Consider the following 27413-nt stretch of genomic DNA (forward strand, 5'->3'; position numbering starts at 1 on the left):
CAAGGGAAGCGTGGAAAGTGGTCATATTTCCAGTCCACACCAGGGTAAGGTGGAGGGGACTTGAAGAATCTACAGGAAACTTGGCAGAAGCCGTCATTACTCTTTGAATCACATAGAAAATAAAATAACCAAATGTTATTTTGTGAAGATTGTGAGTTCAAAGCTAGCCTAGACTGCCTACACAAAACCTAAACTCAAGCCTCAGTTTCCATCGGCTCACATAGTCCTGTTGCTAACGTAGGATACATTTTTCTTTTCTTTACAGGACTATTGGGGTTCGAACTTACACTAGGTTTTAAAACGAAGAGTACAATTCAAGCCTGTAATTCTAGCTGTTTGGGAAGGAGAAAAGGGAGATGGAGGTTTGAAGCCAGTCCCAGGAGAGAATTTGGAGACATTCCGTCTCAGCCAATGGCTAGGTGCAGTGGCACAGATGTTCTCCAGCCCCAAGGGAAACATAATGACTGGGCGCTGTGGCTCACGTCTGCCATCCTGGTGATACGGGATGCACAGATACAAGGCTCACCATCCAGATTTTGCCTAGTCATAAGGCAAGCACCGACCTCGAAAATAACCAAATTCACTCAAGTGATAGAGCGCCTGTAAGCATGAGGCCCTGAATTCAAAAATAAGGCATAAAATGAATGGTAGGGGCAGGACCTTGAGTAGCCTCTCTGTAAGAAGCTAGACCAGTGAGGGCTGTGTCTCTAGGGGTAAGGAGGGCCAAAAGCAACCACTCAGAATCCTTTCAGATTCTTTTGAGCATGTAAGGATTAAAGCCCACTTTTTCTTTTTTAAAGTGGAATCTACTGCTTTACTGTTGTTGCTTTGGTGTCATTCCCATTGTTCTTTATTAAAGTGACATAGAGACGTGTCTATATATCCTTGTTGATTCAAAGGAAAATAGTTCTAAGTAAAAACAGCTCTAAGCTGTTACAGACAGGTGAGTCCTGGCCCGGGGAAGGCATGTCATCCGCACCCTTTGCGATCCTCACAGGGCTCTGGGGACAAGGAGGAGATGACGTGAAGACTCAGCTGAGGCATAATTGGACCTGGCCAAGTGTGGAAGCCAGCTGTAGCAGCAAACCTTAGATCCTCCCTAATCACTATGTGCCTTCAGAGACAAGAGTCAGCCTCCGTCCTGTAACAAAACCACACTGGCAGGTTCCCCACAGATTTGGTCAGTAAGCTTGATTTCACTATTTATTTTATGTCAGTCATGGGACTTGAACTGAGGGCCTAGGCTCAGTCCCTGGGCTCTTTTGCTCAAGACTCTTTTGCACAGCCTGTGAAACAAAGCTGTGACTCTTAAGAGCCCAAGGTAGATGTAAATTAAGGCCTGGATCTGTTCACTTTAGATTTTATAGCTATGCAGTTAGGGCTGCTAGAAAGGTCCTAGATGCTAAAATACCTGTAAGAACAATTTCATCACTTTAAACGGGAAACTCCCAGCTACTGGTCCTGACTCTTCCCACTAAAGGAACTGTTTTATAAAATTGCTCTTGCTGAAATGTGGCTGTTTTATAACAGTGTGTTGCCTAATCTCACATAGATTCTACAACCTGCAACAGTCTGTTTTTAGGTGGCCTGAAGACAAATGGTTTCATTTCAATAGAGTTTATTTTAGGTGGTACTAGAGTTTGAAGTCAGACTACTGGTTCAGCTGGTGTTCTACCACGTGAGCCATGCCTCCAGCCTTACTTTCTGCTCATTCTTTTAGCCCTGGAATCTCATAGACGTTTTTGCTTGGGCTGGCTTTGAATTCTGATCTTTTCGGATCTCAGCTCTTGAGTAGTTAGGGTTGATAGACATGAGCCACCAAAACCCAGCCTCACTCTTTTTCATCTGTTTATTTATTTTAAAGGGTTATTTATCATTTCTTTTTGAAAGTTTTAGCAAGTATAACAGGGGTAGAAGAGGGAGAGAGAAAAATTTCCTTCTCCCCATGCAGGGAGTGGAAAATAAAGACTCAAAATGGCAGCTATTATCTGCTGCCTTTTTTCTAGTGAGCTGGTGGAATATATGTGATTATACCATGGTCATAATGCCCAATAATCTCCAGCCATTAAACATTGGTTCTGTTGCCCTAAATGGGTAAGGCTCACCCCAAAACAGGCCTTCCTTTTGTGTCGGGCATACCTAATTCTTTCTGTCTTTACACATGCAAGGAAGAGTTCCAGATTTTAACCATTTCAGAGAAAGCAGCTTCAGATAGCTGCCCCCCCACCCCCGTACCTTGTGCACCTGGAACGTAACATTAAAGAGGAGGTGTGGTGGGAGGGAAATGGGATTTCTTTGCAGTTTGTGCATTTTAATGTCTACTTCCGATTGAGGGCAGCTGTCTGGATTTTGCTACTGATCGTAGCGACAGACAGCTTCCTTTTGAAGTGCTAAGTGCACAAGTGAGTCAGTTCCTAGAAAGATAGTGAACACACACATCGCAGGTCTGGTCATAAAACGCCACATATCATCAAAGCACCGCTCTGCACTGGGGATGGGGCAAACACCAGGCCCTGAAATCACACAAGAGCCGGGTCTTGTGCAGGCTTTCCTGAGAGTGACCAAGCTACAGTGACCGAGCTACCAGTCACACACACACACACACACACACACACACACACACACACACACACACACACACACACACACACACACACACACACACACACACACACGAGGTGCCATCTGCCAGCTCAGGAGTGAACTTCCCACCTGACTCTAATTGGCCCACACAGAGGGCAAACCACGGCCTCTCCCTCATTAGCTGCACGCGTGGGCCAGCTGAGCCGCTCCTGGCAGTGGCCGGGGTCTGTTGTAGGAAATACCACCCCCAGTGCCCCCTCACCTAAGCCCAGCTAATGAATGTCCTGTGGAGCCCAGCGCCAGTCCTGTGGGAGCACGTGGGGCTCTGCCAGCAGTGAAGATGCTGAGATTTTAACCCAGGCTGAGCCAACTGAGAAAGCACAGAGGACATGGAGAGGACATGGGGGGAGGGGGGCTTGATTTGGTCTCAGGACATGGAAGAAAAGCATGGGGACATTCAGGAAGCCACTGAGTGTCACATAGGAGTTCACCAAGTGTAAATGACACCCAGGGCGTGCTCTGTGGATGGAGGCACGTGGGGAGATTCTTCTTTTGAGAGATCTGGGAAGGAAGGCTCAGAAGTGCGAGGCACAGAGGGCGGGATTCACCAGAGGCCTAAAGTAGCGGGGCCAATCAGTGGTGGACCAGAAACTCCCAAATATGAGACGGAATCAAGCTTCTCTCTTCCTAAGTTGGTTATGCCAGGTGTTTCATTATAGTGATATGCACAGGAATACTCTTGGTTTTAAGTTACGGCGTTGAACTTGAGCTTGATGACTTTACAAGCTTTATTCCTCTTCACCACAGGCTGATGGGAAATGATGCTTGAGGTAAGGGGGGGAGGCTTCTGGCTTTATTTTTCATGCCAGTACTGGGACTTGACCTCAGGGCCCTTGTGCTTTCTCCTGACCTTCCATCGCTTCAAGTCGTGTTAAAGCACCTGTCTTGTAGCCACTGGGCAGTGTGACTGGCGCTGAAGCCCAGATCCCTGCAGGACGGCTGGGTGGGTGAGCAGTAGTCTTTAACCTACTGCCACCTCGTGGCCGCAGGGCAGACAACAGTGTTTCATTGGAGCCAAGGAGAATTTTTTTGTTGTTGTTTCTTGACACTATCCCAGAAGGAAGCACAGGAAGAAATAGATGTGTCTTGTTCCCCTGGCCTCCACTCACTTGGCCCTGTTTAACTATCACTGAGCATCCTAAATGTCGAGATAGCCGATTCTTGTGCCTTTATTTGGGTCAGCGAGGACCTTCTTTAATCTTGAGTGTCTGAGACGGAAGACAAGCAAGGATCAAATCTAGGGCCTATGTCTGGCCTCTCCCCCACATGCTTAGAAACATTACAGATGTGAACTGAGCCCCGTTCCTCTCTAGAATTAATGTAGTTGCTTGTTTTGGGGGTCCTGGAGATGAAACCCAGGGCTTTGTGCATTTTAGGCAAGCACTCTACCTCTGAGCTCCCAGGCCTTGGTGTTTTGAAACAGACTTGCTATATTACATAGGCTCTCCTGGAACTTGGGGTCCCTCTGCCTCTGTTGGGATTTTAGGTATCCACCACCACACCCAGGAAATGTGTTCCCAAGTACCTGAGTTCTCGAATGACACAGAAGCCATTGGAGAATAACTGTGGCAACTCCTTAGGTGTCTCAGACTCCTGTCCACACAGACAGGTAAGGCTAAGGACAAGTTCCATTCTTTCTGGAAGCTGATGAGGCAGGTAAGGATGGACAGAGGAGTGTTGTGGCAACAGAGAGAGCGGAACCAGTGGGAGTTTTAACAGAGGGAAGAATAGATTCCACGTAATCAAGAGATTAGGCAGAATAAAATTAAGGGGCAAATATATTTATTTGGGGTTTGGGTGGGAGAAGTCACAGTAGGAACTAAATTTCTTTGCTAGGCATAAACTGCAAACAAACTTGCAGGGAAAAGTAACCTCAAAGAGATTCAGGTATGTGTGTGTATGTGTGTACGTGCATGTGCACACACATGTATTCTCAAAAGAATAAGCACGGAAGGAGACTGGACATAGCAACTGGCTTGAACTTCTCAATGCTAGGTCTGGAGCTTGGAACTCAGGACTTGTGCTTGCTGATCTTGTCTGCTCAAAGTTGCTTCTGTAGCACTTGAGCCAAGCCTCATGTCCAGACTTTCCTGGTTATTTTGGAGACGGAATCTCATGGACTTTCTGCTGGGCTGGCTTCAAACCCCACATCCTCTGGACCTCACCTCCAGAGTAGTTGCGAGTATACGCCTGAGCCACTGGTACCCAGCAGATGTTTGAGCTTTTTTCCATAGGTGTCTCCTCTTGGCAGTGGACTCCCTGACTCTTCCCTTCCCCAAATCAAGAGAGACAAAGAAGTCAGCACATCGATAGTTTATTACAGTTTCCAGACTCCCACAAGACACGCATCTGAAAGCAGAACAATACAGATGGAACTTACTAGCAGCAGTCCCCGCTGAACAGAAGAAAGATAAAGATGAGTTACAGTCATGGTTTTTCTTTCAGCAGCTTGTATATGAATATAGAAACTAAACACAGTCACCCAGCTTGAGCCCTGTCTAAGAAAACATGAGCAAGTTACGGGGTGGCGGGGTACCCCCAGGGCTGCCGAATGGAAGGCCTATGTTTTCAGATGACCTTACTTTCAGGACAAAAGAAAGAAGGGGGGCACTGCTCTAGAGCTGAGCTCAGCACAGTGCAGCCAGACAAACGTTTAAATAATAACGCTGGAAAATTTCAAGACATTTCCTTCCCAGCTTCCCAAAACAGAACATCAGACACAACATCAGACATTTAAGAATCAAAAGCAATTGCCATGTATTGCCGAGGCTTTTACAGTTTTCCTGAGGGACGGGTCCCAGGATTTCAGAGTATTTTTAAAGGAGCACTAACCCTGGTAGCTTATCAAACTAATTATTATTCTAAATAAATAAAAGACCAACTGGTGGTCTCAGGTGTACTTATTTTTCTTTCCCTAGATCTTCAAACCATCTGAAGCCATTTCTTAACAAAAGGCTTTCGTTTTCACTCTGAGTATGGAAGAACGAAGGGACATTTGAGAAGTGCTCAAAACATAGAGTAAAGGAAGCCCAATCTGTCTTCAGAGCCAAGGAACCTGATAGGAAGCCAGAGGCTTGGCTCAAATTCCTCAGCTCAGTGTGTCAGAAAGTTAGGGACAGACTACGTACTTTTGCAGTGCAGGCCAGAGAAGATGTTTTTGCTTTGCAGTGGCTAAGAAAAGCCTTCAGAGAAGCAGGAATCACAGGCCAGCAAACCTAAGACCCTGGAATGGGGCTGGATATACTACATCTGGAACAGGAAATGAGAAAGTAGTGGCCAATCAATGCATCCAGTTTCTACAGGATCCCACGATCTTCTCTTACGTGAACTTTGACCTCACAGCAACCATTCTTTAAAAAAGAAAGCATGGAATGCTTTGGGAAGCACCAGTAATAGCTAGCTGACTTTGAGGAGCGCTGGCTGCTCTGAAAGCCGGGGAGACAGGAGGACATCCGTCCCCACCACGTCAGGTTTCGACTTCCTGCGGAAGTGGGAGCACGGACCCGAGCTCGTGGCTTGTGACCAGAAAACCCAAGCGTGGTTCTTCAGGATCCCAGCCGAAGGATGCGTGCCAGGCCTCTCATGCCCAGCCAGCCAGGGGCCAACTGGTACACACACGGACCCTGACCACGCCTGCTCCGGACACGGCCACCTCTGGCCAGTCACTGCACAAACAGCCTGCTTTTGCTCCTGCCATGGCCTCTGAGTTTCACACACTACAAAGATAAGCCAAGTGTGGCTGTACTTAGTGGTGGACCAGGTGAGTCACCTCCATGGTGACATTTCGTTTGGGCCGCGCCTCCAGCCCTGTGCACGTCGGTGTATTTTTTAGACAGGCTCTCTGGCCTTTGCTGAGGATGCACCTGGGCTCCTTCCACCTCCACCTCCCTCCCCGACAGCATCGCAGGCCCGGCCTGAGCTCCCTCCTGTTTCTGAAGAAGCATGGCAGGGAGGGCTTCGCTTCCTCCCACACGCCAGCCTGTGCACCCAGGACAAGATCGACTGTAGGACCTTCCAGGGGCGGCAGTGAGCGCCGACAGGGTCTGTGAGCAGAGCACAGCTAAACCCGGCCACACACGCAGCAGCTCGCGTTATCAGAGCAAGGGACAGATGAAGAGTGCGCCTGCCCGCGGACGGTGCCCCTGCCCGCTGCCTCTGCCTAGAGAAGCTCGGATGGAAAGCAGCATCTGCTCCAGCTGGGCTGGTCCCGCTGGCCTCCCAGCCTCTGCCAAAGAACCCAAGGCTAGGCTGCTGGTGGGAGGAGCGGAGAGCGGACCAGCCAATAACACTATCATCTCACAAAGCTGGGTTCTAGCAGAGCGCTGAAGACATTCCCGTGCCAGAGATGACTCTGAAGAACTAACATGGGCCTGCTAAAAAGAAGTCCTAATCTTACAGCTTACAGCCAGGCCTGAGGCCTGGCTCCCTGAAGGCAGTACTCTGGGAGTCGGGGGAGGTGGGCAAACTCACCATCACTCTCCTCTTTCCTCCCCTCCTCCTCAGAAAAACTCCAGCTATTTCTATAGCAGCTTGCCATTCATTCACTCATCACTGAGCTACATTCTCAGCCACTGTAGCAACTGATTGCATTTTTTTAATTAGGGTCTATATTTTCATTCTTTTTGAGATTTTTCTCCAATAACAAAGGCAATTTTTTTAAAAAAATTTTTCTCTAAAAATAATTATCATGCTTCATTTTTTTTTAAAAAAAGGAAGAACAGTTACTAGATGATATTCATTCCAGGATCATTATATGAAAACCAAACAAGGAAATGAAGGGAAACCAAACAAGGAAATGAAGGGAATAAGACAAATCACAACGAATCTAAAAGTAATGTTTGTGGCCAGAATTGCCAGGTTAGGGAGAAAATTGCCAATTCATTCTTAAGAGTATAAAGTATATGAGAGTTGTATGTAAACATGAATGCGGCATGTGTGTAGAATCAATCAGGTCAGAGTTCACCAGGCCGTGACTTGAATGAGGATTCACCAAATTCCTGATTGCCCATCTGTGTATTCCTGGGAGAATTCAGCATCTGTTACAGCTTCTAGCTGAGGGACAACAGGCAGCCATGAAGACAGACACACAGGTAGAATGGTAAGGGGTTGTAGGTGGCACTGCCTGGTGATTGAACAACTTTTCATCTGAGAACTGAGATTTTTTCTTGGGGGGGGCACACACCCCCAGTCAGAAGAGACTTTAGACTGGCAGATTTCCAAGCTAATTTGTTGACTTGAGCTTGTCAGTCACAACCTCTCTGAACTATAGTGTATCCGGGCTCTCTCTCATGCGCTCTCTCTCTCTCTAATAGACTTTGAAATTATTTTAAAATAAAAACCAAGTAAACAGAAAACAAAGTCAACAAATTTCCCTGTAGGGATAGGCCATTTTACTCACCCTTTGGTGCTATCGTACCCCCACTTTGTGGGGGACTGGGAGGCAGAAGGATAAGTGAGAACAATGTCATTCTCCTCTTACATCAAGATTATTTTTGGGGGGAGAGGGGAGCAGAGAACTTGCACTGTTCCTCTGGAGGAAGAAATCGATAGGGAACAATTGTTCCTCATGTTTCCCCCAGTTTCTGGTGAGAATTACACGACAGTGAGACGCCCAGGGCCACGCCTGTCTCGGTAGCACCAGCTCTGCTCATGAGACAGATCGGTACAGAGCTATGAAAGAGTGGTAAACGGTACTCGTGGCACTTAAATGTGTCTAGGCTGTAAAACGCCTTCCTGGAGTTCTGTGGAGAGGCCCCTGTGAGGTAGGTGTGTGACAGGGGAAGGAGGGAGGCGGGGGGCGGAGGGGTTCCCTCTGCTCACACTCACCGGCTGATGAGCCAGTGGCTTAGGCCCCTAAACTTGGCTTACCCCGCTTCTCAGAGGCCTGTCCAAGTCACACAACCATGGCAGCAGGGGACAAAGTTTTCAGAAGTTTTGGTCATATATCGTTTTTGTTCTCACTTCGAAAATAAGTTATAGAAAACAAAGAGAAAGGAACAAAAACGAACAATCAACATTGCCTAACAGTCTGTGTCACGAGGCAGCCACTATTACAGGAAAGCACTGCACTGGGATTCAAGTGGGAGTGTGTGCGGGTTCCAGGCTTGGAGCGAAGTGGCCCTGGTAGCGTGCCCACTCCAATTGCTCAGAACCGCGTTGGCCTGTCCCACGGGTTTCGTGGGGAAGCCGTTCTGAGAGACACAGGCCAGCCCCTAAGACAGGGACTTGCCACCGTGAGATGTGCACGTTACAGAGGTATGCAGAACTGAAGACAGAAGAGCTCACGGGACTGTTCACGCCAGAGTCCATGCACTAGCACCATGCGACACAAGCCAGAGAGGACAAGGAGCTGCCACGAGGCCAGGCACAGGCCCACCTGGTCCACACCGGCAGAGGATGCCTCTGGAGAGGGAGAGACGGTCGAGGTCCTGCCTTCCTGCCAACCACAGAGGCCAACTAACTGCTCTGTTCTGCCAGAGGTCGGCAACTTTCCTTGACCTTATTCACAATGAGGTTCCAAGACACGTTTCATTTCTTCATCGACACAGAACACGGGAGCGCAAACTCACAGGTGAGTGCAGGGTTCCAGGGCACAGCGGCTGTATCATTATTCTCAGCCTTGTCTGCGTGTGTGTGCACGCACATGTGTGCTGGTGATGGGGCTTGAACTCAGAGCCTGTGCTCTTTGCTTAGGTTTTTTTGTTGTTGTTTGCCTACGGCTGGTGCTCTACTAGTTGAGCCACACCTCTAGTTCTGACTTTTTTGGTTGTTAGTTGGGTCTTGGCTGGCTTTGAACCATGATCCTCAGATCTCAGCCTCCTGAGTAGCTAGGATGACAGGCGTGAGCGACCAGCGCCCGCGCTTTACTACTCTCGGAATCACACTCGGGGTATGTCTGCAAGCCAGTGCTTTCAGAAATACAGCGATTCCTCTTGAGACTTAATTTTCCCCTGTAGTCTCAGAGAAATAAATTCTACCCAAGTGGAAGAACGTATTTTGGCTTGAGAGTCTGAAGTAGCCAGTGACACCCAATCTGATACGGGGACCTACGGATTGCTTTTGCCTTGGATCTGGATCTGACTCCACTGCCCACGTTTGAAGGGCGTGGCCTCCCTCGAGCTCCTCTTCCAGAGGCCCGAGCCTGCTCTGCCCTCTGCGCGTGCAGGACCAGAGGGAAACATTCCAACTCAAGTTTCATCGGGGTACTGGGATACGGCGGAGGAGAGATACATGCACTTTATTTCTACCATCCAAAGCTCAGGCGAAGCCGAGCTGGTCACTGCGCGAGATGAACGAGCAGGACATTCTCACCTCGGATGAAAATCTGATTTATGTGTCGGGTGAACACCTGCTGGTAATCCACCTTAGGCTTTCGCTTTTTCTTCCGAGGCTGGCCCCGGGAGAGGGTGGTGGCCCTGGAGCAGGTTCCTCCCGCGCTGGACCCTTCTGTCCGTGTAGTCCTCGCCGACAGCTCGGACCGAGACTCCTCCCTCCCGGAGGCCTGCAGGGAGGAAGGGACGGAGCGCGACCGCCTGCGGGAGCTCCGGTCAGTGTCCCCTCTGCCCCACACCGAGGCCACCTTCCACGTGGACGTCTGGGAGTGCCTGGACAGCGTGGAATCTTCCACTGCAGACTTGGAGTCGGCATCCTTCTTGGACGAGTCTTGGAGTTTCAGCCGATCAAACAGCTGTGAGGGAAGCAGAAAGCGTTAGCCTCCTCACTCATCCACGGCACCCCTCTCTCAGCCCCCCAGAAGGGACCAGACTCCTCCACGATGCTCTGCGAAGCCTGAACTACCTACCGTCTCTGTAAAGTCGGTAGTGACATGTATTTCTAGCCCAAACTCAGATGAATCTGTCATCAGTATGCCAAGAGAAGAAACAACTGCTAAAGACTTTCACAGCCTTCGGAGAGGTGACCACGGGTGCAGATGGCCCATGCCTGTGACCCTAGCTATTGAGGAGGCTGAGATCTGAGGATCAAGGTTCAAAGCCAACCTGAGCAGGTGAAGTCTGTGAGACTCATTTCCAATGAACTAGCAAAAAGCTGGAAATAGAGCTGTAGCTCAAGAGGCAGAGCACTAGTCTTCAGCATAAAAGCCAAGGGAGAGAGCCAAGTCCTACATCAGGCCCTGATACTGGCACACCCGTGCCCATGGGTGCGTGCACACACCAACTCACAAAGGTCATCTTGCCCAAATGTGCGGGTTAGATGCATTTGAGATGGGCTGGAGGCAGATGAGAGACCCCTCAAGGCCCTTTGCAGGCACAATGGCATAATAGAACTAGGCAACTGCGGGCCATGGTTCAGGGACCCCCTGACCTTCCAGGCTGGAACACAGGGTGGCACCCAAGAGAGCAAGGAACTTTGCCTACCCTCGTCAGCGTCAGCGAAGATTCTCGCTCATACGCTCTGCCGAGGACAGGTTTGCGGTAGGTCTCATCCACATCCGTGAGTGCCTAGAGGAAGGGCCAAAGGGGACAACAGGAAAAGTGGAAAATGTTACTTTAATAGCATTGCAGGGGTTTGTCATATCCAGCAGAACTAAACACAAAAATAACTCCGCTCTTGGGCAGAAGAAAATGGTGAATGAAAGGATGGTTGGGAGAAAGTCAATTTACTGAATAGGTGAAATAATTGTTCTACAAGGCTCAGTGCTTTCCCCTTATTAAAAATGAATATACAAGAAATTCTCTAAATGATTCTCAAGAAAGTCAAACAGACTCAGTTGTGTGGGGTTGGGAACTCAGGGAGAGAGGCAGGTATAAGAAAGAGGCGAATACGCAGGGTTGAAATGGCTTTTTAAGAATGAAGACTGAGATAATGGAGGAGGGCTGAGTGGGCTACATTATGAGATGTATCATGTGCCACAGTGAACCAGTCTAGTGTAGCAATGTGTGTGAACAGAAACAGATAAAGGAAAGAGCAGCATTTTAAAAAGGGCTCGCTGTGTCAATCTTGGCACGAGTGACATTTGGACTGCGCACTTGTCACATGACTGGATGCTGGCTTTACCCATGCTGCGGCCTCTCCTCCCAGATGTGATGGGGACGGGGACGCTCAGACATCACCAGATGTCCTGGGGAGGAAGGGTGAGGGTGGAGCAAGCCTGCCTGCACTGGCTGACTTCTGCTGTAAGAAGAAGGAGCCATGGGAAGTAACTTCTGGAGTTCTCCTGGGCTCTAGGGAGCAGCGGGTCTCCAGGTCATGTGTGAAGAATGAAAGGGCTCAGGCCCTTGCAGCAGACACAAGATTTCATCGCTAGATGACGGCGCCAAAGAGGGTCCTTACCATATTCCAGAACTTGTCAAAGGCAACCAGGAAGCCCGTGCACACGCCCCGGAGCCCCTTGAAAGTGCGGATGTGAACGTTGACCTTCACCCCCTCCCGGATGCAGCGGTGGAGCTCGCCCAGGGGGCTGCCTTCGTGCACTGGAACACAGAACACGGGACAAGCAGCATGAGCCGCACCATCACCACCAGCAGGCAGAGCCACCAGGTCTGAATGCACGTGGAACCGCCAGGGCCCTCGTGAGGGGGCCTTAGAGCAACTTCTTAATCACCATCATCCGCAAACATCACAGACTGAATCCGAGCATCCCTGGGTCACGTTTCCAAGTTGGGGTTCGGGGTTACCTCTGCCTTCCCCTCAAAAAGAACAGGCCTGGCCCCACCCACGGAGCCATTTTGGCCCAACAAGCAGCATCCTCTTTGCAAGGTGAGGAAAAGGACCGGGGACTCTTAACCCAGATGCCGACAGGCACCCGCTGGGCAACCAGGCTCTCAGAATGCCAGGAAGCATCTTCTGCCAAGAGCCTCCGTTTTCCGGAGCAGCTCTGGAATCTTCTCTCATCTCCTCTTAATTTAATGTCCCTCTCCCGACAGCAATCCTTCCTTCCTCCTGGGAGAAATGAATGCAGCCATAAACACAACCTGGTGTTTTGCTCTCAAATTTGCTTTAGAGACTTTCTGTCATAAATAAATAAATAAATAAATAAATAAATAAATAAATAAATAAATTGATTCAAGTTCAAAGCTATCCAGAACAAAAAAACAAAGAAGTCTCTCTCCAATTAACTAGCAAAAAAGTTGGCAATGAGGTGTTGCTCAAGTGGTAATTGGACATCCTGGAACAAAAAAAAAAAAAAAATCTAACGTAGAGTCACAGTACTAGTGCATGCCTGAGTGCGCGTGCGCGTGTGCGTGTGCACACTCAATCTCTGGTGGCATGGAAGAAAATGCCCCGTATGTCACAGCAAACTGGACTGCCATAGTTGTGCTTCATGAGCTGTGCACGGGGCGGTCACGAGTCACGACGGAGAATGCTCTTGGAGGAAAATGAATTAGCAGATGAGAAGTAGGAGTTTTATGTCAGACAGGGAAATGGCAGGAAGCAGAGTGGGAGGAAAATGGCAGGCACAGTGGCCTGAGGAAGGAACAGGCTGTCCCCTGGTATAAACACTCCATTCACCTCTCTTCTAGCAATATTTCAAAGTCCTTCCACAGATAACTCGTGTGTGTGTGTGTGTGTGTGTGTGTGTGTGTGTGTGTGTGTGTGGTGTGTGTGCTTGCATGTCTATGCACATGCTCACAAGAGTTGAGAACAACTTGTAAGTCATTACAACTAGTGTGCAATTTTGGTAAGTGACTTTATTTTTATTTATTTATTTTTGCCGGTCCTGGGGCTTGAACTCAGCGCCTGAGCACTGTCCTTGGGCTGTTTTCCTCATGGCTAGAGCTCTGCCACTTGAGCCAAAGCACCACTTCCAGCTTTTTCTATATACGTGACACTCAAACACTCTACCACTAGGCCAAACTCCCCGCCCCTGACTTTATTCTTACACATCTAGCTTTCTCATTCATAAAGTAAGGTTGGAAGAGTTTGCTTTTAGGTTTAGCTGCTATAATTTCCTGTTAGAGGAACTGATTACAAAGTTTTGAATCACCCCTTGTGATTCACTCAAGCCTGAACATTACATTGAGGCCTGTCCCCCAAACATCCGTGTTTCCACAAAGAGTAGACCATTCTCTTCCTAACTGGGGGAACAGCGTGGGTGGGGGGTGGTATGGAAAATATAGCGGCATTATTGTATTCCTTCCCCTACACTTATGAAGTGGAGAATGGAGCCAAACAGGTAGAATCTTAACAACTCCTTAAATAAATGGCAAAGCAGAGCATTTCAACATTCATATCTGTCATTTTTCTCTTGATTTCTTTCTCTTCCAAAGATTGAACCAGGTACAATTCCAGTGAGTATTCTTGCCTTGGGGGAAATCAAAAAACAACACTAATATGGGTTACTACTCAAGTGGTAGAGAGCCAGCCTAGTATGCTCAAGGCCACAAGTTCAAATCCCAGTATAGCCCAAATAATAACAATAAAGATGATTGTTACTATTGTGCTGATAATACACTAGCACCATCTATGACAGCAAGGCGTCAAGGGAAAGAAACGAGGTCCCCATTCTAAATGTGAGCACACGTCCTCCGGCCATGTCAGCGACAGGCTCCAAATGGCAGTAAGACCCATTTCTTAACCTATGACAGAAAAGCCTGAGCTCTGTCCTTGAAGGAAGCTGTTCTTTCAACGCCCCCAGCCATTTCTGGGCCATGCCATACCAAATCCAGGTCAGCTCCGTCTCTCCCTTCTCCCTGAGTTCTAACAATAGATGCTGGACACAGAAGCGTGGTCCTGTCCTTCCTTTATCCTCCAGTCCAAGCCGGGCCTGAGCCATGCCACACAGCTGGTTCACTGCAAGTCTCTGGGTCACCTTCCAACGGCCACAGCCATCTTACCACCATCACCAGGCTTCTCCTGTGAGCCAGGCCCCCCTGGCAGGTCTAACCCTCAACCCTGACACAGAAATGGCAGAGAAGCCAAGCAAGCCCAAGATCAGGGCATCTCCGTGTCACAGTTCTGGGCTGTAAGGCCACAGCCACAGCACCCAGCAGTTAGTGGGCGTAGAATGTGAAGACCCTCAGCTCTTAGTGGCCCAAGATCTCAGCCTCTGGGCCTGGGAACTGTCATGACACCTGGAAAATTATTAAGTTGGCCATTAGGGGTTTGCAGCCACTCCAAGGCTGTTGCTCTGTCACTTGAGCTGCAGCTCCACTTGTGGCTTTTTTTGGTGGTTAGAGATGAGGTTCTTATGGGCTTTCCTGTCTGGGCAGATTGGCTGGCTTCGAACCACAATCCCCAGATGTCAGTCTCCTGAGCAGCCAGGACTACAGGATTACAGTGAGCCACTGGGCTTTCTTTTTATGCCTATTTTTTTTCTTCTTGTTTTTGTGGTTTTTTTTTTTTTTTTTTTTTGAGTACTGAGGTTTAACTCTGGGACCCTGAGCTCAGGCTGTCTACTTACTGAGCTATACCCCCAGCCATTCCCTGCTTTTTGAAGGTCATCAACTCTTTGTACTGTCCACCCATCTCTATCGTAGAGCCTCCCCCCCGCCTTGTTTTCTCCACCACAAGTAACACCTCCGGTGAGGACGGTGCATGTTCTGAGATATTGATTCCAAGTGAATATTTAACCACGGGAAGTGGGGTGACCAGCAAAATAAAGCCACAGTCACCCACCCACAAACATTTTTGGTAGAAGAAAAAAAAAAAAAAGAAAGAAAAACGTCAGATTCGGTGTGCATTTCAACAACCTCATTTTCATAAAGACCTATGGATACAATAAGGGCCCTCCCAAGTTGTTCTTATTTTTGGAGGGTTCACACTTGGTGTTTCTGCTGGGCAAAGAAGCTGGGGCAAACCCCTGCCTGGACAATGGTGCCCTGGCACAGGAATCACTCAACCAACAGCAGTGAGGCTGCTGTTGAAAAACCCAAGGCTTTTTCAGGACCTCTCTCTTTAATAAACACATTGTAAAAATGAAATAATCCCTTGCTCTAAAGGGAATCCTGTGACAATGTAACAACTTACTGTTTGGGCTATAGATTCTTTGTCAGGCTAAGTAGGTCACTGTCTGTGTCGGCCGGGCAGATTTTAGGACTGTGGCTCCATGACAGCAGAACCCTGCGCTGCTTGGGTTTTTTTTTTCCCCCCTAAAATTCCGTTTACACAAGACCTAACTCACCCAATGCAGCACCTCTGCTGTTTTCAGCTTTCAGGTTCTATGAAGAAGCTCTAAGAATCTCCCTCGTGCCATTGACAACCTGCAGATCTAAGAAGCGCCGGCATTTCTGCCCGGCCTCTCAGCGCCTGGAAAGCCAGCCAGGGTCTCAGTGGCGTCCTGGGCTGGCTGCATTCATTCCATCCCTGGTGATTGCTAGTTAGTTCCGGGTTCCAAGTCCCTGCGGCCAGATGCGGGGGACCCCCAGACTGTCACCACCACCCCATGCCTGGGGCGGGGGGGGGAGGTGAGGAGATCGGAACCCCTCCACACCCTCTCTGCCCCTCAACACCCTCCCTCTCCCCTGAACGTCAGCTCTTCTTCCCAATACCTGACCCCATACACACACACAACTTCCCCTGCCCGCACCCCCCCCACGGTCACCTGTGAGGCCCCCCGACGCTTCACCACCTCTGCAGACCCACGATGCCCCCCCTCCGTGCACCCCAAAAGCCTGCAATGTCTCGGGACCTGTCCGCCCCCACCACCCCAGGGGTCCGGGGTTCCCCGCAGAGCGCAGCCCGCCTGCCCCTCCCCAGGGCGCGCCCCCCGCCCCGGATCCGCCCCGCCCCGAGCCCCCACTCACGGGGCATCCTCGTGAGCACGTTCCGCGGCGCCTTCCGGCCCCGGCCCGGCCCCGGCCGGCGCGCCCCGGCCGCCTCCTCCCCGCCCTCCTTCACCACCATCAGGCGGCGGAGGCGCTGGATGCGCTCGGGGTCCGGGGCCGGGGCGGCGGGGCGGCGGCGGGCCCGGGACCCCGCGGCGGCGGCGGCGGCGGCGGCGGGGACCGGGGCGGCGGGGTCCCCGGAGCCCGCGCCCCGCGCCCGCGCCCCGCGCCCCGCGCCCGCCCGGACCCCGGTCCTCAGGAAGCTCTCGTACTCCGCCACGTTGTTGAAGCAGGGCGCGTTGGGGTAGGGGATGGGCGGCAGGCAGGGCGCGTACAGGGCCAGCAGCGGGTCGAAGCTGTCCGAGCTGACATCCAGCCGCGGGCTGGGCGGGTTCGCGGGGCTCCCCGCCAGCGCCGACCTCGCCCCCCACTCGCGCTCCTCCATGTTTGAAAGGCCCGCAAGCCGAGGCCGATGGGAGGAAGGCGCGCGGGGCCGCCAGAGGGCGGCACTGCGCAGCCGCGGCACCGGGCCGCACGGCGCAGGCGCGGCCGCCAGAGGGCAGCAGGAGTCCGCGCCGGGGCCCGGATGGGCGTGGCCGCGCGGGTGGGCGTGGCCTCGGTGGGCGTGGCCGGAGGCTCCTACCTGAGCCTTCTGGCTCCGCCCCCCCGAGGTCCACTGAGGCTTCCAGACTCTGATGATGAAGTGTCCCCAACATCCTCTGTTTCCGTGCAAACTGCACGCAGTGCCTCAGCCTGAGCTAGCTGCAGGGTAGGGAGGAGCTGGGAGACCCCCCAGTCCTCACTTCCTTCATGTGTGCATGGAGAAAATGTGTACTAAAAGGAGATTCACTGAATCACCCTTTCCTGAACACTGCTGACCATCTAGAAGAAACCGGGCCAAACCACTCGCTACTTAATAGCCTCCTCTGTGCGGTGAAACGTTTTGTTCCCTGAAAATACATTACCACCTCGTCTGGCAGAGCTCCTTCCAGCCCCTCCTCCCCACCCCACCTTACAGGCCCACTGCCAGGACTCTCCAGCGGAGAGCATCCACTCCGCCATGGCTGCTGCTTGGGTGTATATTCTAGTTTCTCTCCAGGGTGTCTTCCAGATGAAGATAAATACATATCTGTGAAATGCACGCTGGAAAAGATACAAACCACCACAGGTTAAAAACAAAAAAGACAGCAGTCCCACAGCGGTCTCTAGTTTCTAATGGTGCTGGTTGCTAAGCCAGTGCATGGTTGCTTCAAACCACCTGAGCAAAATCTCCCAAGCTGTAAAAACTACTGGCAATCCAAACAGAATGCTTAGTCCAGAACTTTAGGGAAAAAAAATCCATCAGTAAGCTTTAACGCCTTCTTGTTCCTATTTATTTTTTATATTTTATACTGTCAATATTTTATACTATTTACCATTAAATTTGCCAACTGAGAGCCACACTAATTTATTCTGCCAGATAAGTACATCAAGACATTTGTTTGCCCAAGAGAGGTACTGGCTGACAAACATATTTCAGAAGCCAGTCTCAAGATTGCTGAGCCTTAAATTTTTATGAGCCTGAAATCAGCATTTTAAAAACAAGCAGTTCAGGAGGTTTTGTTTTCCCCCCCCCCCCAGTTCTGGGGATTAAGCTCAGGGGCAGGTATGTGCTAGGAAGCACTCATCCCCTCACTTGACACACACACACTTTTGTTACATTTTGGAGACAAGGTCTTGCTACTTTTGCTGACCTGGAACTCATGATCCTTCTACCTCCAGTTACTGGGAATACAGGTGTGTGTGAACATACCCAACTCTATCTATCTATCTCTCTATCTATCTATCTAGTATTGAAATCTATAAAGCCCTGGTTTACCCAAAGACATACACAAAAGTTAGACTCCCATACTGTAAGAAATCAGTAAGTAAGCCATGGGAGTTGAAGTCTTTTATTTAAAAAAATTTTTTTTTGTCCTTGAAGAGTTTTGAGCCATTACCAAACATGAGCTGCATCTCTTCTTCCTGTGTGTATGTGGGAGAACAGGAAGAAGGGAAGAAAAAAAAAAAAACAAAAACAAAACTGGCATGGACAGATGGGGTGTCAATTAAGAGAGGGACGAGGCCAGACGCCGTTCTTTCAAAAATACATCTTCTTCTTGGCTACGGTTCTGTAATGTGAGACCAGGCACCGGGACACAGACTGTCTCTTAATTAATTGTTAATGGGAGCAAATTATCCATTTCCTCTAAGATATGAGAGGAGGGCAGGAGGAAATGTGACCCTGGGACTTCCTCCCTTGGAAACCATCAGCTTGTCTTGACGTTGTGCTGTGACTTCCATGTCTCCACTGGCCCAGTCGTGTCACCTCGGCCCCCAGTGTGGCTGAGATGAAAGGTGTGCACTTCCAGACTGGGGCCCCTCTGCTCTTGAATCCTGTTACTGTTTCGATTAGATAGGGGCTCCCTGAGAATCTTTCTCAGGAAAATCCAACAAGAAAGAAGTAGCTTGAGGACACGGAGGATCTGTCCATCCTCATTCGTTTCTCATGCTTCTTTTCTCTCATCTTCTGAACCTCTCCTTAGGAAAAATAAAAATAAAAAAAAGGGGGCTAGGAGTTTGGCCCAGTGGTAGAATGCTTGCCTAGCATGCACGAAGACCTGGGTTTGATTCCTCGGTACCACATACGTAGCAAAAAGCCAGAAGTGGTGCTGTGGCTCAAGTAGTAGAGCCCTAGTCTTGAGAAAATCCAGAGACAGTGCTCAGGCCGTGAGCCCAAACCCAGGACTGGCCAAAAAAAAAAAAAAAGAAGTAAAAATAAAAAAAGGAATCAGTGGCTTTGGAAACCCCATCCTGGCAAGACGACCAGATCATGATGCCATGAAATCCACTGCTGGCCCACGAACCCACGGGCGTCCACAGTCACCACTCATTTACTCAGCCGACCCTACCAACTCATCTTCCAGGAATTCCTGAAGCCAGGGATCTTGTGCCAGCTCCGTCCACTTGACCCCAGGCCTGTGAGAGATGGACAGGTGCACACAGGTGGCCCGGTGCGCCTGTCAGTTACTGGGGTCTCTTCAGTGAGAGCAGACTTTGGGCTCCTCTTCTACCTCAGATGAAAAGAACTGACAAGTTTTATTTATTTATTTTTAGAATACTTTAAGCCACGATCTAAAAATGACTCATCCTGAAAGGCACGAATCCAGTTCTTTCTTTAGAAAAAACAGTATCATAATTTTGAGAAAAAAAAGTCATGATCTGTCAGTGCAGAATGAGACTCGTGGCCCCCATCTGCCCGTCCTCTCCCTGGCTTTCCCCGCTTGAGACGGGGCACCAGCTCACTCCGGGTCGTGTCTGGCTGGAAGGAAAGCCAGGGCCACCTAAGGCAGGGAAACTGGGGGCTCCGAGGGGAGCCTGGCTTGAGTAAAGCCTGCCTGGGAGGGCGGAGGTGCCAGGGTCAGCTGTCTTCCTCCAGGATCTCCGGGTGCTCCTTCCAGAAGGCATCCCCAATGATGTCACAGTGCAGTGCCGTGGGCCTGGACCGGACCCGGCTCACTTTCATCTTCTGTCCTTCCATCTCCGTGGGCAGCTTCACCTCCTTCATTGTGACTTCATCTACCTGTGGGTGAACGTTACATGGCGACACTGTGTAAGTGTGGCAGCAGCTTGGCGGAGTTCATGGGTACACTTGGAGACACTTCTGCCTGTAATCCCAGCTACTCAGGAGGCTGAGATCTGAAGATCCAGGTTTGAAATCAGCCAGAGTAGAAAGTCTATAAGAGGGCTAGGAGTTTGGCCTAGTGGTTAAAGTGCTTGCCTAGCATGCACAAAGACCCGGGTTCGATTCCTTAGTACCACATACATACAAAAAAAAAAAAGCCGGAGGCTCAAGTGGTAGAGCTCTAGCCTTGAGAAAGTCCAAGGACAGTGCTCAGGCCCTGAGCCAAAGCCCAGGACTGGCAAAAAAAAAAAAAGAAAGAAAGTCTATAAGATTCTTCCCTCCAAGAAACCATCAAAATGCCAGAAGAAGAAAAGATGTGGCTCAAGTGGTAGAGTACCAGCCGGGAGTGAAAACGCTAAAGGGCAACACCCAACACCAGCACATATAAAATAATAACTTTTTTTTAAGGTTATATTACTATATTCTAAAAGTTCACTGAGTTAAGAACATCACCGTAGTTAAGAACAAAGGACTGCATGTTTTCTCGTGAGCACTGAAAATGGAATTAAAAGTATTTCTCCTCTCCCACTGGCATGAAGTGACCAAGATTGTCCCAGGGAGAACAAATGAGTTCTGCAACACCAATCAACCAATCACAGAGCTGATATTGTGGAGGGGGGGCAGGGAAGCTCTCCCAGCATCCGTTACTACCTATCCTATTCTAAATATGGTTTAACATGTTCTAGGTTTGTATGGTATCCCAGGCAAGGGTTTGGTAGGGGAGAGCGTACTACAGAGAAACATTAGCATGTGAATTTAAACCTTCCCTACTTTCACCCACTGACTGAACATCACTGAAGGAACGAGTGATATCACTCAGCTGGGGGAGGGACCTGGTGTGTGTCCCTGGAGCCGGGCCAGCACCTGGGCAGGCGGACGACGCCAGGAGGCATACAGGTTCTTGTCCCAACTGGACACAGCAACGTTACCTTCTGCCACGTCAACACGGTCCCTTTCCTGTACATCAGCGGCTCGTTATTGTAGTTGATGTTGAATTCGGAAAACAGAATCTCGTGTTTGTCTGCTGCGAGAGTTCCCTGCGGCGGCGGGGGAGGGGGGGACGACAAAAAACTGTAAGGGGAAAACACATATCCTCTTTCTCTTCCTGAGTACTAGGACTGGGACTCAAGACCTTGAACTCTTACTCAACCACTCTTGCTCTACCACTCTAGTCCAGCTTTTTGCTAGTGAAGTTGAAGACAAGAGTCTCTCAGTGATGGAAAAGGAAAAAGAAACACAAAGATTACACAAGTGAAAGTTTCCTTTCTTTGGAGCATCACTAGTAAAGCCACTGTTTGCCAGAGAAGATAGTTTTCACCATGTGAACATGGAGATAACATCTGAATTGCTCTTAAGATGAGCACTCATTATTATTATTAATAAGCCTGCGCTGGTGGCTCTTACAGTACACTGGGTTCTATACACCCTGCATGCCTGTGAGGACCCTGCCCTGCCTGAAGCTGAGCCGCCAGTTTCACGCCTGCATTCCTAGCTACTCAGAAGGCTGAGATCTGGGGATCACAGTTTGAAGTCAGCCATGCAGGAAAGTCCATTAAGACTTGGATCTCCAAGAACAAGCAAAATGCTCAAACTGGAGATGTGGCTCAAGTGGTAGAGTGCCAGCCCTAAGCACAAAAACTTCAAGCCCTGAATTCAAGCATCAGTACTGAACTGACACACACAAAAAACAACAACCAAGGAAAGCTATAAAGGAGGCTAAAGAAGAACATAAAGTAGAAGAACCTAAAGTAACCTTAGGGGAGAGAGGGAGGCAAACTGTCCCAGCCTAGACTCTGCAGTATGATCTTCTCTCCTACCTGGAGTCTCGCTTGGGCTTGTACAGGTGTGAGTCCAGATTGCTGTATAAGTGCCCAGAAAGCTGTGTTGTAAAGATTATTGATGTGACCTGTAAGAACAAAACAATGCTGTTTATATTTGCAGACTCTTTCCTATCTATTCCTCCAGGAATACAAGAGGCCTGTCCTACTTCTTTTTTTTTTTTTGCCAGTCCTGGGCTTGAGCTCAGGGCCTGAGCACTGTCCTTGGACTTTCTCAAGGCTAGAGCTCTACCCCTTGAGCCTCAGTACCACTTCTGGCTTTTTTCTATGTATGTGGTACCGAGGAATCGAACCCGGGTCTTCATGCATGCTAGGCAAGCACTTTAACCACTAGGCCAAACTCCCGGCCCCCTGTCCTACTTCTTAAGTGGAGACACCAGTGATACTTGGTGGCTTCTAAGAGAAGGGGAAGGCAGAAAGAACTAACTTCCTGCCATAGCTGCGCTGGATCAGTAATGCCTTACACAAACCCGCTAACACGCCGAATTCATCTTCTGAATACTTCCAAAGTCAGTGGTATTATCCCAATCTCTTTCCCCGTTCTGATGAAAGCATGCTACACCACAGGAGTAAGTTTCACAAACACCATAGTCACATGAGGACTGTGCACAGCAGAGTGAGCAAACAGCAGTGGCACTCACTAGACACCATATTGAAAATGAACTATATAACCTGTGAGTGGGGAAGAGCGAGAAGAGCGAGGAACTGTCCAAAAAGAAATGTACTCTTTATCTGACTTACATAACTGTTACCCCTTTGTGCATTACCTTTGTAATAACAGAGAAGAAGAAGAAGGAGGAGGAGGAGGAAGAGGAGGAGGAGGAGGAAGGTAACCCCTTTGTGCATCACCTTTGTAATAAGAGGGAGGAGGAGAAGGAGGAGGAGGAGGAGGAGGAGAAGAAGAGGAGGAGGAAGGAAAAGGAGAAGGAGAGGAAGAGGAAGAGGAAGAAGAAGAAGAAGAAGAAGAAGAAGAAGAAGAGGAGGAGGAGGAGGAGGAGGAGGAAGAGGAAGGTAACCCCTTTGTGTATCACCTTTTTAATAACAGAGGAAGAAGAAGGAGAAGAAGAAGAAGGAGAAGAAGGAGAAGGAGAAGGAGAAGAAGAAGAGGAGGAGGAAGAGGAGGAAGAGGAGCAAGAGGAGGAAGAGGAAGGAGGAGGACAAGGACTACTGCTGCTACTGGATAGTGCCCAGGCCAGGCCCTGAGTGCAAGCCTCAGGACTGGCAAAAAAAAAAAAAAAAAAAAAAAAAGAGCTGGTGGTGACACACACCTATAATCACAGCATTTGGGAGAGTGAGATAGGAGGATCCTGAGTTTGAGCCCAGCTTGAACTACATAGCAAAATCTTGCCTGAGAAGTAATTTTTTTTTTGGGGGGAGGTAAAATATTACATTCCAAACACAACACTTGTTAGCCAAAGCTGGATCACATGCCACTTGTTTGTGCCGAGTTGTGTAGGGTGCCACTTACAATCTGCCTGCCGCCAGCTGAGGTAGTCCTTTAAGGTTTGGTTGTTTGGATACACTATGACTCTTCCATCAAAGCCGGGAGGATACTGGAGAGGCTGGTCCTCAAAGAAATCCCGCCAATAAAACACATAACTGGAGGCGAACTGCGAGGCCACGTGCGTCATGAACTTACTTGCAAATGGAAGGTGGAGCAAGAGAAGAAAACAACGAAACACATCAATTCATGCTGACCACGGAATTCTGGTGCAACAGAGATGGACACGAACTGCCCAGGAAGTGGAGAGATAAAAACTTTCCGTGTTTCTGTCATGTACTGTAAGTGCAGCCTGCCTCTACCTCCAGACCTATTTGGTTATTTACTAACGCCAGCTTTTCAAGATAGGATGTGATATGTAAATTTGTGATTTAACAGTGGTTTTTTTTTGTGTGTGTGTTTAGACACATGGTACTCACAAACGGACAGGTTGAACTGATACACCTTTGTATAACTACTTGAAAGATTATCATTTAAAAAGGCTTTCGTTTATCCTTTTTGAGTAGTGGATGGGAATGAACCTTTGCTTTAAAAACACACCAACTCATTATATGGGCAATTTTTTTTTTTCCTGTATAAGAGTTCCAAAATACTGCAAATTAAATCTTAGATTTGTCTATTTTACTCTTCAACCCTCCTTAACTAAAAACTTAAACAGAGGGGGAAGAAAGAATGGTAGATAGGATGAGATTGATTGGAATGTATTGATGGGAATGTAACAATGAAATCTTCCTTTGCATAACTAATTTTAAAAAGGTTAAAATTATACTGCAATGCATGCAGGATTTACATTGGCTAAAGCCAACCTATGGATCATTAATATGCGTCTATGTGATTTTTTTTGTGTATTTTGAGGATGGATCTCATTATGCAACCCAGGCTGGCCTTGAACTTGTAATCTCTGTACCTCAGCCTTCTGAGTGCAGTATTACAGACATGAGCCATCATGCCCAGCTTTGTTTCTAGTTTAAATATACCAGCTCAGTCTAGAATCTAAGAGCAGAAGGAATCATAAAGAATACACAGGACAATAATGTAAACAAAAAATATACCTGGTTGGGCTGGGAGTTTGGCCTATGTAGAGTGCCTGCCTAGCATGCTTGAAGACCAGGGTTCAATTCCTAGGTATTACTTACATAGAAAAAAAGCTGGAAGTGGTGCTGTGGCTCAAATAGTAGAGCTCTAGCCTTGAGAAAGCCCTGAGGACTTTTTGCCAGGACTGGCAAAAAAAAAAAAAATATATATATATGTATGTATATTATATATACATATATATTACATATATATATATATGTATATGCATGGTGCTGATGACTCATGTCTGTCATCTTGGTAACTCAAGAGGCTGAGATCTGAGGATCATGGTTCAAAGGAGCCTGGAAACAAAAATCCTAAAGACTTCCATCTCCAATTAACCAGCAAAAAGCTGAAAGTGGAGGTGTGGCAAGTGGCAGAATGCCAGCTATTAATGGGGAAAGCCAACCAAAAAAACCAACCAAGAACACAAAGTCCTGAGAATTGGCACAAATACATTATATGGAAATAGGCATACACTCTGCCAGTGTAAATCCTGAAGACGTCATCTGCAGTCTGTGAGGCCTCAGCTACAACCAAAGCAGGCAGAAAAGCAGGTGCTGGGAGGAAGTGTTCGGTAGAAAGGAGGCAGGCTGTGGAAATACCTGGCTCTTCGTTTAAACCAATTGCTCTTCCGCCTGAACACAAAGCTGTACTCATCGCTCTGTCCGTACGCCATCACAATATCCTCCAGTTCTTCCATGACGGTCTGGGCACATTTGGTCATCAGGTGAAGAGCTCGGCTGTCATTAGGTTTGGCAAAGTTATGTTTTTCAGCAAACCTTCACAGAAAGGAGGAGGAGGAAAAGGAACAAATTTGCCACTGTGGACACAGAACACTGTCAAAGGTCAAAGAAAATATTGTAACAGTGCAACACGAGCTACAATGTAACGCATTTCCTTAACCAAAGGGCCATAATGTCTAGGACTCAGATCCCTTTTCTGTGAAAGGGGGATAGAGAATTTACTTCACTGAGGTGCCCAGAAGATTAGCGGGAGGTAACAATGTAATTAGGCCGCCTCCTTCTAAGTGCTCTGTGAATGCTGGTTATAATGGAAACGATTAACGAGGTAAACCCTTTTAAAACCCAAGTCCTTATCTTTGTGATAATTTCTCCCTTCTTTCTGACTTCTCAATCCAGACTAGGTGGCTTGTTCTTGTCAACCACACAGCAAGACCCACCTGTCTCTGAACAGCATAGAAAAAAAAAAAGACATCTAACAGGACATTTTTGACAGTTGGCTTGTGAGCCTAAGTAATGGTAACTGTAATATATATATATATATATACTGATATGATCTTTAAGTAGCTGACGAAGAGCTGCCATTCAAGAAAACAGTTTTGGAAAACAATGCATCGTGGTCGACGTCATCCCTTTCATCACCGCTGCCCTCAATTTTCCTCATGTCCTAGGCCCATGCATTCACTGCTAGGATGGCATCCCGCCCTCCTCCCCTAACCAGATTCTTGCTGGGAGGCTCTGTTCACTTCACACGAGCACCCCAGGCCAGCTCCTCCGCTTGCGGAGGACCTTGTCCCCGCTCTGAACGTCCCTGGGTCCAGCCGGCCCCAGGAAGCCCAGTCCCGGGCTGCGGGACAGGCGATGCTCAACGCCGCGCGCTCATTGGCTGCCGCGTTACCACGGTAACCGGAGGCCGACCCGGACATCCCCCGGAAGTGCCGGCGGCGCCCCACGCCGTCCCGCGTCGCCGAGCTAGCTCACCGGTGGAAGTTCCTGCCGTCCAGCCGCACGACCACCCAGCAGTGAGGTAGGCAGGTGTCGTTAGCCTCGAAGTCCCGCACGTACTCAAACTTGCTCTTTGCCATGGCCGCCCCCAGGCTCAGGCACCGTCTCAGATTGACGGAGGCGGCGGCCAAACAATGGCGACCTTTCGCGGCGCTGGCGGCCCACATCCCCCCCACCCCCAGCGGAAGGGAGAGGACCGCTTGGCCCCGCCCCGGAAGTTGCGGTTGGCCGCCGCGGCCGCTCTAGCCGCCGTGGAGGGCTGCGTCTCGTTCTCCTCTCCTAGAGTTCTTTTTCTCCCCCACCTGCAGGGACCCTCGCGACTTCAGACGTTCCTTGATGGCTACTTTTGAAAAAGTGTATTTGGGTGTTTTTTTTTGGGGGGGGGGTGGGCACTGTAGAAAAGGTTGAATATTCGGAATTAACGCCTTGCCCCCTCCCACAAGATAATTGTGGGCAAGGGCCTGGTGCCATGAGTTTGCTCAGCCCTAGACGACAACTGATAGGAGCTGCGTACAAGGTTACTGGACAAGGACAGGGCTGGCTGCGCCAGCTGGAGCTGTGGGCTGTTTCTCTCAAGGAAGCTGAGTAACAAGAAAGGCTCAAAATGGTGCTTGGATGGCTCAGGACAGCCATGCAGCATGCCGAAGCAAAGACCGAAGTTCCAGAGAGGGAGGAGAAGCTCCAGGCTGCAGGTCCATGTACATGAAAAGGCCTCTGTTCCCCCTTCACCTCGGCCCAGTTCTCCAGAGGAATCAAAGCCAGAGGGTCTCAGAACCAGACGGTACCTTCCCCCTTTGTCTGTGTTTCCTGTGGTTGCATGGAGAGCTCAGTGAAACCCTGCAGCGGGTCTGGCCTGGGCTAGGACTGGATGAGGAGGATGAGGAGAAGGCTGACATGGCACTGAAGTCATAACGTGTGCACTGCAGAAACGGAGCTTCAAGTTATCAAAGTGACTGAAAGATGAAAGGGTCCACTCAAAATATGGATTAAAGTTAAAGCAGAGTAGCTGGGGTATCTAGTGGCTCACACTTGCAGCTCTAGTTTCTCAAGAGGCTGAAACCTCAATCTGAGGATCGAGGTTTGAAGGTAGACTGGGCATGAAAGACCAGTTAACCAGCAAAAAGCTGTTAGTGAAGTTGTGGCTCAAGTGTCAGAGCACCAGCTTTGAATAAAAAGAGCTGA

General features: G+C 49.1%; 2 protein-coding genes across 5 annotated transcripts; both read right to left on the bottom strand.

The window, feature by feature from the left end:
* Nucleotides 1-7246: 7246 nt before the first annotated feature.
* Lsm11 (LSM11, U7 small nuclear RNA associated) lies at nucleotides 7247-16812 on the bottom strand. The gene is made up of 4 exons (XM_090320881.1): nucleotides 16347-16812; nucleotides 11935-12074; nucleotides 11019-11102; nucleotides 7247-10330 (listed from the first exon to the last, which is right to left on the bottom strand). Exons 1-4 carry the CDS (start codon nucleotides 16810-16812, stop codon nucleotides 9920-9922), a joined length of 1101 nt encoding a protein of 366 aa, XP_090177007.1. The 3' UTR covers nucleotides 7247-9919.
* A 1472-nt stretch (nucleotides 16813-18284) lies between these two features.
* Thg1l (tRNA-histidine guanylyltransferase 1 like) lies at nucleotides 18285-26417 on the bottom strand. Of its 4 annotated transcripts, none has more exons than XM_090320853.1 (6): nucleotides 26208-26417; nucleotides 25089-25265; nucleotides 23377-23546; nucleotides 21888-21976; nucleotides 21000-21107; nucleotides 18285-19968 (listed from the first exon to the last, which is right to left on the bottom strand). In XM_090320853.1, the coding sequence occupies exons 1-6, from the start codon at nucleotides 26396-26398 to the stop codon at nucleotides 19807-19809; spliced, it is 897 nt and encodes a 298-aa protein (XP_090176979.1). In that variant the 5' UTR covers nucleotides 26399-26417; the 3' UTR covers nucleotides 18285-19806. The 4 variants fall into 4 exon arrangements, with proteins under 4 accessions (XP_090176979.1, XP_090176980.1, XP_090176981.1 ...); XM_090320854.1 differs by lacking the exon at nucleotides 26208-26417 and adding an exon at nucleotides 25945-26073; XM_090320855.1 differs by lacking the exon at nucleotides 26208-26417 and having other exon boundaries at nucleotides 23377-23542; nucleotides 25089-25168.
* Nucleotides 26418-27413: the final 996 nt, after the last annotated feature.

The sequence above is a fragment of the Megascapheus bottae genome, chromosome 29 (assembly GCF_031878675.1).
Source record: "Megascapheus bottae isolate mThoBot1 chromosome 29, mThoBot2.hap1, whole genome shotgun sequence".
In the NCBI taxonomy this organism is placed as follows: domain Eukaryota; kingdom Metazoa; phylum Chordata; class Mammalia; order Rodentia; family Geomyidae; genus Megascapheus; species Megascapheus bottae.